This window comes from Ixodes scapularis, unplaced genomic scaffold, assembly GCF_016920785.2.
Source record: "Ixodes scapularis isolate PalLabHiFi unplaced genomic scaffold, ASM1692078v2 PGA_scaffold0__279_contigs__length_252992795, whole genome shotgun sequence".
In the NCBI taxonomy this organism is placed as follows: Eukaryota; Metazoa; Arthropoda; class Arachnida; order Ixodida; family Ixodidae; genus Ixodes; species Ixodes scapularis.
This window is the reverse complement of record NW_024609835.1, coordinates 107,928,954-107,938,290: the sequence shown is the minus strand read 5'-3', so window position 1 is coordinate 107,938,290 and position 9,337 is coordinate 107,928,954. Positions and strand designations below refer to the sequence as shown.

The following is a 9,337-nucleotide window of genomic DNA, read 5'->3' as shown; positions in this document are numbered from 1 at the left end:
CGACTTTGCTTGAAACAAAGTGACGAATGACCGAAGCGTGCTCTCATGCTCGGCGTGAGTTTGTAGAGCTGAGCGGCTTGATATGGCTTGAGCTTCTCGTGTTTCCGTCGGGCTGCCTGGACCTAGATTTTTAAACAAAAGGTAAGTCGTTTTGCTCATTTGTCTCTCGACTGTGTTGTAAAGCTGGCTTTTGAATTTGCTGAGTCTGGGTTGCCGTCCGACGCCCCTCGGGCAGAGCTTTGTTCATGCGTGTTCAAGTGCCATCAGACATCTGTGGATTGCTGTTGAGAGGACTTATGCCGTCATAGATTGAAGTTAATTCACTGACTAAAGCTGGGTCGACAGTCGTTCGCAGTGCGACGAATTCGGGGCAAGGTGTCCATTGAGTCATATTGATATTTTGACATGCATTCTTTCAATGGCGCGTCGCTGCTTTGATTTATCACATAAAGTACGTGCAAAAGAAGCGAACCAGCGAACGTCGCTCAAGCGAGCTACATGACTTGTGTGTACCGCCATACGAGCTGCAGTATGCAGCAGTTACGACGACAAACACATGCATAGAATTTCGGGGGAAAAAACTGCGAGACGCAGTATCAAATTTAGATATTTAATAAAGTTCCCAAGCAGCATATATATCCTATGGACGTCCACGGGACATCCAGGATAGGACATCCATGGAACTTTTGGACACTCTGAGAATGTACGGAGGACTATTCAAACATGGTTCCCACTACATCGCTACATCACCAAATGGAGCTCGAAATTTAGGTCTATGGTTCGCTGACATTATTTTCTATGTAAGAAAGCAAAATTCAAAATATTGACGGCCAATTTACCAGAAACAGTAGAGGTAGATTAGTCTTACTTATTTTGGCCGTACCGCTGTACTATGCTTAAATTCCTGTTTTACTCTTAAGGATGACATTCGAACGTTGGGTAAAACCAGTCAGACGTCACTTGAACACTTGGTTGGAGTGCTGTGGCATGGCACTCTAGACACTGCGTTCGATTATGATGCATGAAGATTGCGTAAACTTCACAAACTTCACAATATTTCTTTCACCCGTCTGTGTTAATACGTGTCATGGGTTTATTGTAACATTGCGTCATGGCAATATCTTGTGACATTGTTTAAATCTCCATCAGTTTATTTTTTCATCAGCCGCTATTGTGCTACCTTCCGTTGAACTAAAGGAACGCGCCATTGGCTAGGCTTCAGTAGATGTTAAACTCTCCCTCCCCCGCTGGCCCAGATTATGTCCTACGGAAGTTACTGCTGCGTGGTCTGGTGTGCCAACAATGGGAAAACAAAGAAGCCACATGTCAAGTTTTTTCGAATTCCACGTGACCCAAGGTACGTATAGATTCTAAGGCAGTCCTTACAACATTTGATCGAAGCATAACATTTTGAAATGAGAACTATGGTCCGTTGCAACCTAAGAACGAAGGGCGAGGGTAAGACGGGCCGGGGAGGAGGAAGCAGACGGAACACGAAACGCTAAGGAGAGAAGGAGGTTTCCCCTTTCTTCTCCAGCGTTCCGTCTGCTCCCTCCTCCCCGGCCCGTCTTACCCTCGCCCTTCGGTCTTAGGTTGCAACAAACTATAGCAAAAACGATTTCTTCCATGTCACTTTGGTTTATGGACACCAATATCTTTCAGCATTTTAAGGTTATCTTGCCTCGGGCCTAAATTGATTGCATACCCTGGTGGGTATGCAATCTGTTTGTTTAGCTGTATTGCACTGTACAGTAGCATGAAGAAGAAAAACAAACTCTTCAGAACGTGAGCACTTTGCTGAGAGGTGCCATACCAAACGGCAGTGAAACATTAAAAACAATTGAGGCTCATATATTTGGAGTTTATTTGACCCTTACAGTATGTGTAACCTTGGTGGTATATACAATGTTCTGCAGGTCAAAAGCATGGCTACAGTACGCCAGACGTCCTGAGCTCCTAGGAAAGACAGCCAAGGAGCTCTATGAGGGGTATCGCCTGTGTAGTGAGCATTTCACAGCCAAGGACTTTTTGGATCCTGGGAAGACAAGGCTGACCAAAACGGCTATCCCTACGGTTCGGCCGCAAATGCTTAGGCCATCTGTAACAGCCCAAGGTAACATAATCTTTATTTGCAATCTGTACGGAGTTCTGTTATATTTTGCTTTTAGGCAGCACCAACTCTACGTCACTGATGCCAGCTGCCAGCATGCTGTCAACGATGCTTGACAGTCTCAAAAGTTTTAATCTGATTTAATTAGTTTTTATTATTAGTTTGTGCTTAAATATTTTATCTAATTCATTTAGCATTTTTGTACATTATCCCTGTAATGTCCCTGCGCATACTGTTGCCCATAACCAATATCCGTCCCAGTTTGTTGGAAAATTGTTTTAAAGCACAAGGTCAGCTGCATTGAAATAAAGTAATTTGTGTCCTGCAATCAAGAAGGGCAGTTCTGCCAGTGCAGTATGACTTCTTACAGGGCATCCTAGGTTTGTAGCATACAATAGTGATATAAATGAAAGATAAGGCAGGTCAACGTTCCCCTGTTCATATCCAATTCGACAAGAGGACTCATGCCGTCTGAGTCATCTTCCTGACACTCATGTTTACAAGGTTAGCTTTAGTTGCCCATGCTGTTATGTTCTCATACATTAGCATACCGGGCCGTTAAAATTTAAGATATTCCGAGATTCCTAAGTGCCTTTTCAAGACCCGCCGGATCCTGTGTTTCGCCATTGATTAATATTGCTCAACATTAATTTTCATCACTAAGGGATTTCAATGCCCTTTCAGAGTGCTGAATATTTTCTGTTCCTTTGAAAGGTAACACTACTAACCTATCATTCGCCTGTAGCAGGAATTCTCCATCAGAAGCTTTATAAGCAAGTATTCATATCTGAGAAGCCAAAATTTTTCAGAAGAACCGGTGGCATCAACATGCCCCTGTGACGTTCCATTGGAGGGAAACAGAATGTCGCATCCCACAGCAGCTTATGGTGAGATTATTTATTTTTAATTGGCGGCTCATATCTGACAAGGAAGCCCTTTTCAGAAAAGCCAATAGCGGAACCAAGCCCCGGGGATGTTCGATTGGAGGGCAGCAGAACGTCGCCTTCAACAGCTGCTCATGGTGAGATCATTTATTTTAAAACAGGGGCTCATACCTGACAAGCAAACATCTTTCAGAAGGACCGATGGTGGCACCAAGCCCCGGGAATGTTCCATTGGAGGGTAGTGGAACGTCACCTTTGGCAGCTGCTCATAGTGAGATCATTTCTTTTAAAACTGCTGCTCATATCTGACAAGCAACCGTTTTTCAGAACAACCGCTGGCGGCACCAAGCCCCGGTAATGTTCCCTTGGAGGGCAGTGGAATGTCACCTTCAACAGCTGCTCGTGGTGAGATCATTTATTTTAAAACAGGGGCTCATACCTGACAAGCAAATGTCGTTCAGAAGGGCCGATGGCGGCACCAAGCCCAGGGAATGTTCCAATGGAAAGCAGCGGAACGTCACCCTTGGCAGCTGTTCATGGTGAGATCATTTCTTTTAAAACAGCTGCTCATATCTGACAAGCAACCGTTTTTCAGAACAACCGATGGCGACAAGCCCCTGTGGTATTTCACTGGAGGGTACCAGCGCGTCACATTCCATAGCGGCCTGTGGTAAAATAAATCTCCTACACAAATTGGGTTTATGCAAACATTCGTATTTAACAGTGACACATTTTCCAGAGCAAATGGGGATGGCCAGCTCTCCTGGCCAGCTTTTGGACCACAGCACTCCATCTTCGTCTGTTGGCTATTCTGAATCATCTGGAACCTGTGAGTATAAATTGACTTCTCTACAGATTTAAGCACTGCAAAATTGTGTTAAGTACCTCTGCATTTAGTATGCACATTGCTTCAAATTAGGTGACATTATTTGTCACTTCATTTTTGTGCTGGCCTTAATAACTTGGAACATGAAGTCATGACATCATTTGTAGAAAATAACAATATCTTATTCCCACATCAGCATGGTTTTAGAAGTGGACTATCGACCGTTACACAGCTAATTGAGATTCTTCACGATTTCACGATGGGCATAAACAACAGAAGTCAGGTAGATGCAGTGTTCTTGGATCTCTCGAAAGCGTTTGATCGCGTTTCCCACAACAAACTGATAATAAAACTTAAACATGTTATGGGCGAAGGACCGATAATTGCATGGATTGAAGACTACTTAAAAAATCGTTTCCAATTTGTTTATCACGAGGGACAAAGTACGCGACCAGTTGCAGTAGTATCCGGCGTCCCACAAGGTTCCGTTTTAGCTCCATTTTTATTTCTACTTTTCATAAATGACATAGCCGATGGCATTGATGTTAACATAAGATTATTCGCTGACGATTGTATCATATATCAAGAAATTAAGAACCAAGACGATCACATCCTACTAAACAAATCTCTTAAAAAGATTTCCGACTGGTGCGATGACTGGCAAATGGTGATTAACAAAGAAAAAACAGTCTCCATGAGTTTCACGAGAAAGAAAAAGAATGTCTCCCAGTTTCAATATAGCCTTAAAGATGAACCCTTGCATAGAGTCACCGAGTATAAGTACCTAGGAGTCTTAATAACATCTGATCTTAACTGGAACGCACACGTTAAATATGTATTTAATAAAGCTCTCACGAAATTATTCCTTCTGAAGAGAACCTTAAAAGGTTCGTCTTGTGAAACAAAACTCCTAGCATATAAAATCCTTATACGTCCAGTGCTTGAATACGCAAATATTGCTTGGTTCCCTCACACGAATATAAACATAAACACACTTGAAAGCCTTCAGAGAAAGGCAATTAGGTTTGTTTATCATAAGTATGGTCGTTTTGACTCCCCTACAGAGCTTCTGAAAAGAGCAGGTTTACAGACCATTACTGACCGCGCAACATTAAATCGTCTAAAATTTCTCTACCTTCTTTTACAAGGCGCCTTTAAGATTGACTCATCCAAGTACGTACAATTGTCTAACACAAGACCGACTAGACACAAGCACAGCCATACACTTGTTGACTATTCGTTTCATAATAACACTTTTAAACACTCATTTTTTCCCTCTGCCATTAGAATCTGGAATAGCCTTGATCCACACGTGTTCAGTCACGGCACTGTTGAATCATTTATCAATGCAGTCGAAGATGAACTTTTTTCGTAATTATTGGATGCTTTGAATGACGAGAAGTGTTGTTCATTCGTTGTTAAGTGCCTCACATATGTATCTTTTTATTGTGTACCAATGCCTGCAATAATCCCTTCGGGGATTGGCAGTATTTTGAAATAATAAATAAATAAATAACATCACTACAGGGCTCTAGGTGACGGGGAACATAAGCTTTGAAGTGTGGCACCGTGAAATGCTCTGAAAAGGGGTGGTTTCCTAGTAATCTGTGCTTACTGTAGTAATTTGCCAATCCTGTTACATACAGTTCTCATTTTGGATGACCCTGTTGAATGTAGTGATTGACTACGCGATTATTCAATATTTGAAAGATTCATCAATTTATGTTAATACAGTTTTTATGGTGAAATTATTGCAGCTGAAAGACTAAAAGCTAGTTTAATTTTTTTTTTTTCTGATAGCAGCCATTTGTGTATAAACAGTGGTAACAGAACATGCGGAGCAAATGTCCACTCACAATTTGGAGATAATCATGAAAAACGCAGAGATGTATGCTTCTTATGCCCGAAAGCAAAATTGCAGAACAGCCAAAGGTTGGGGGGAAGGGGGGTCACCACTTTGGAGGCCCGTGCACGTGTCGAGCTTCACCTTTTACATTGGTGTGCTTGGAGAAGCAGCTGAAGCGGATGAGCATTTATGTTAGGTGGGTGGGTTTTTAAGTCTGGAGTTGGACATTGATACGTGCTTTGTTTATTTCGCAAACGTTTCGAAAGTGGCGGGGGGGGGGGGGGGGGGGGGGGGCACATATTGCAGCATGGGTAAGTGGTCGGTATTTGGCGGTATCGTTTCTGTCGGGTTCTACTTTTATCATTTTTGTGTAGCCTGACTTCTGTGCTTTCGGTATTGTTTTGGCAGGCTCTGGTCGTTCAACACCTGCTTCCGCCAAGCTCTCAAGGAGGCCCAGGGACGTCATAAAACGCCTACAAGCAAAGGTTTCCAGTTACAGAAAGACAATATCAAGACTGCGCAAGCAACAGAAGCAAATGCCTCAAACAGCTGCCGAAGCACTTGAAATGGTGCGTCCGTTTGTGACAGACGAGGTTTTCGGACTTATCTCGTCACATGTAAAATTAAGGCGCAAGGGACGAGGAAAACGGTTTCCACTGTGGCTCAAGAAGTTTGCTTTGCATCTGAACTTTCATGGCCCACAGGCATACCGTTTTCTATCGTTACATTTAACGCTTCCCACTCAGCGTTCACTGCGTAGGTGGCTGTCGAACGTAAAAATGACTCCTGGTATTATACCTGGTGTCATGTCCTCCATCGAATCTCAAACGCGGTCTTGGAATGCACGTGATCGTGTCTGCACCTTGATTTTTGATGAGATTGTTTTGAAGAAGAACTTGACATACGACCCTGCACACGACATTATCCATGGATTTACAGATGACGGTGTTGAACGAACCTCGACCATTGCAGATAGAGCCCTGGTTGTTGTGCTCTCTGGAATTTCCAGGAGGTGGGTTCAGCCCCTCGCATACACTGTTGGGCACACTTCAACACCGTCTTCTGTTATCCGGAGCCTCCTGATTTCTCTCATTCGAGAGCTTAAGACTGTTGACTTCACTGTGAAGGCCGTGGTCTGTGATCAGGGGGCTTCAAACGTAAGCTTAGCCAACCAACTTGGTGTATCTGCTGATAAGCCATTTTTTGAAGTCGACAACGAACGTGTTTACTTTATCTTTGATGTTCCGCACCTCATCAAAACAACAAGAAACAATCTCCAAGCCCACAAACTTTGCATTGGGGATGAGGTCATTGAATGGTCCCATATTGTTGAACTTTATCGTTCTACTCATGAGATGAGGTTGCGATTGGCTCCAAAACTTACTGAGAGGCACATTTTTCAAAAACCTTTCAGTAACATGAAAGTAAAGCGTGCCACACAGGTCCTGAGTGCCTCAGTCTGTCTTGCCATTCTATCCCTTGTTTATGCCAAGGAGCTTCCTGAGGCAGCCATGGCTACAGCCTATTTTTGTGATAGAATGGACAGACTTTTTGATTGTTTAAATAGCTCGCAATTCAAGAAGACGGGGCAGAAGTTGCGTCATGCAATTTTGAAAGGAGAATCTGAGATACTCGATTTCCTTCACCAACAACTCGCATGGATTTCAACATGGAAGTTCCAAAGTAGGAGGCAGCCACAAACCACCATAGGGTGGCAAGTTACAATAAGGAGTGTCCTCATGCTCTGGGATGAGCTTTCAAACAGCTATGACTTTAAATTCTTACTTACTCGACGCCTGCAGCAAGACCCACTGGAGAACATTTTTGGGGCAATAAGACAAATGCTGGGCTGCAATACAAACCCAAATGTGAATCAGTTCACCTCGGGACTGAAACACATCGGGATAAAAAAACTGTTCAGACTCTCTAACAATGGAAATGTAGAGGATGAAAAGGCTGACCTCCTCAAGGAGTTGCCAATATTTTCGCACCATGAAAGTTCCATTGCAGACAATGTGGAATGTTTTCCAGTTGATAACTTCCCGCCACTAGAAGATATTTCTGAGCTGGCATCAGACATCAGGTCTAATATAATTGACGACTCGTGCACTTACTACGTTGGAGGCTATTTGATCAAACTTTTCCTTGAACAGACAACCCGCAGCTGTGGCTGTTCTAAGCTGCTAAAGGATGAGTCTGACAACTTGACCAGGCCTCACCAGTATTTTCTTATGCTTAAAGCATACCACGTGCCTGGGAAACTCTTCGGAAACCTAGTAGTACCATCACAGGCTGCCTTTAACTTTATTCAGAAACTAGAAAATCACTTTCTTGCCGTAATAGAGAGTGTAGCGCATGTTCGAGGAGTGTGTGCTGCCTTGTATCACACACTCTCAGAGCTGGGTGGTTTCAGCCTTTGCTCAGAGGAGTGTCACAAAAGGTTTTTAAAAATGTTTTGCCGAATACGCTTGTGTTGGCATGTTCGGTTCCTTAACCGGAACTTGGACAAAGTTCGGTTACACTCTTCGGTTGCTAGTAAGCAACTTGATAAGTTTAACTGTTAATAGCTTAATAGCGTATTAACAGAGGCGGTTGCCAAATCAAAAACAGAAATTGCTTATTAATTGGGCAGTGTAGCTTGCACTCCAAACATGTGTTTTCTTTATTTCCAGGAAATGTGTATCACGGCCCCCTTACACAAATATTTATCCACTTTCTGCAGAATTTCTATAGAAAATAGTTTATAGAGGCATAGATGTTTGGAAGAAAATGTGTCCACTTCTGTACCCGTCTATATTTTTTGGACGTTTTTTTTTTTTTCTGAAGTAATACTCCTGTCCTGAACAAATGTATTTCGGGGAATGTTTAGGGACGTTGAATCATGGTTGAATATCTATGGTTGAATCTTGTCAGATTCCGAATAAAGTTCTCATTGTTTTTTGTTTTTTTTTTTGTAATGGCTCACCCGCAGCGAGTTTCAGGCTATGCCATTTCGTGTGTTTTATATTAGCCGGTAATTTGGAATTTGTACTATCCGGTGTGTGCGTCGCCTGGTAATGATAGCGATGTCTTGTTTATTTCTGCACTTACTTACCGTGCCCGAGTCGGCGTGAAGGTGAATGGATCATTCAGCATTTTCCCTGTGGAAAGCTTTTGTAAACTTGACTCCGCTAAAAATCTATTACGAAGTGTATGATGTGCCGAACTCCTTCATACTCATTTATTTTTGTGATTATCTATTTCTTATAAAACATACAGAGCTTCTGAAGTAAATAATGTACATATGAATGTGGTCCAATAAAATGTTTTCAAACCACTTACTGTTGTTGACCCCAAAACCTCCCAAAATGCTCCACCAGCCAGGAGTCAATGTGGCGATTATGTACTTCAATGTGTTCAATAAGTTGAACTTTTATTCGACACATTACGCATTTTGCAAAACTTATATCGTATATTGCAAAACTTATAACATAAAAACAACAACAAAAAAAAGAATCATCGGCTCCGGAGCCAAGGAGCTCCCGAGAGCCTAGCGAGGAGGGAGGCGAGAAGGAAAGAAAGAGAGAAAAAGAGAAGGAGAAGGGTACCAAAAAACCGAAACAAAAATGCCCAAACCGAAACCGAAACTAACTTGACCGGAACCGGAACCAGATTGTGTTTCATACCGTCCG

The 9,337-nt window shown here is 42.7% G+C and overlaps 2 protein-coding genes across 3 annotated transcripts; both read left to right on the top strand.

Moving 5' to 3' along the window:
• The first annotated feature begins 48 nt into the window (after positions 1-48).
• LOC120836325 (skin secretory protein xP2-like) lies at positions 49-3,576 on the top strand. 2 transcript variants are annotated; one of them, XM_040503820.2, is made up of 8 exons: positions 49-141; positions 1,257-1,357; positions 1,917-2,113; positions 2,920-2,997; positions 3,054-3,131; positions 3,188-3,265; positions 3,322-3,396; positions 3,456-3,576. In XM_040503820.2, exons 2-8 carry the CDS (start codon positions 1,260-1,262, stop codon positions 3,569-3,571), a joined length of 720 nt encoding a protein of 239 aa, XP_040359754.1. In that variant the 5' UTR covers positions 49-141; positions 1,257-1,259; the 3' UTR covers positions 3,572-3,576. The 2 variants fall into 2 exon arrangements, with proteins under 2 accessions (XP_040359754.1, XP_040359753.1); XM_040503819.2 differs by having other exon boundaries at positions 3,322-3,399.
• LOC121832849 lies at positions 3,570-8,983 on the top strand. Its single transcript, XM_040503817.2, has 3 exons — positions 3,570-3,664; positions 3,734-3,823; positions 6,075-8,983. The coding sequence occupies exons 1-3, from the start codon at positions 3,598-3,600 to the stop codon at positions 8,228-8,230; spliced, it is 2,313 nt and encodes a 770-aa protein (XP_040359751.1). The 5' UTR covers positions 3,570-3,597; the 3' UTR covers positions 8,231-8,983.
• Positions 8,984-9,337: the final 354 nt, after the last annotated feature.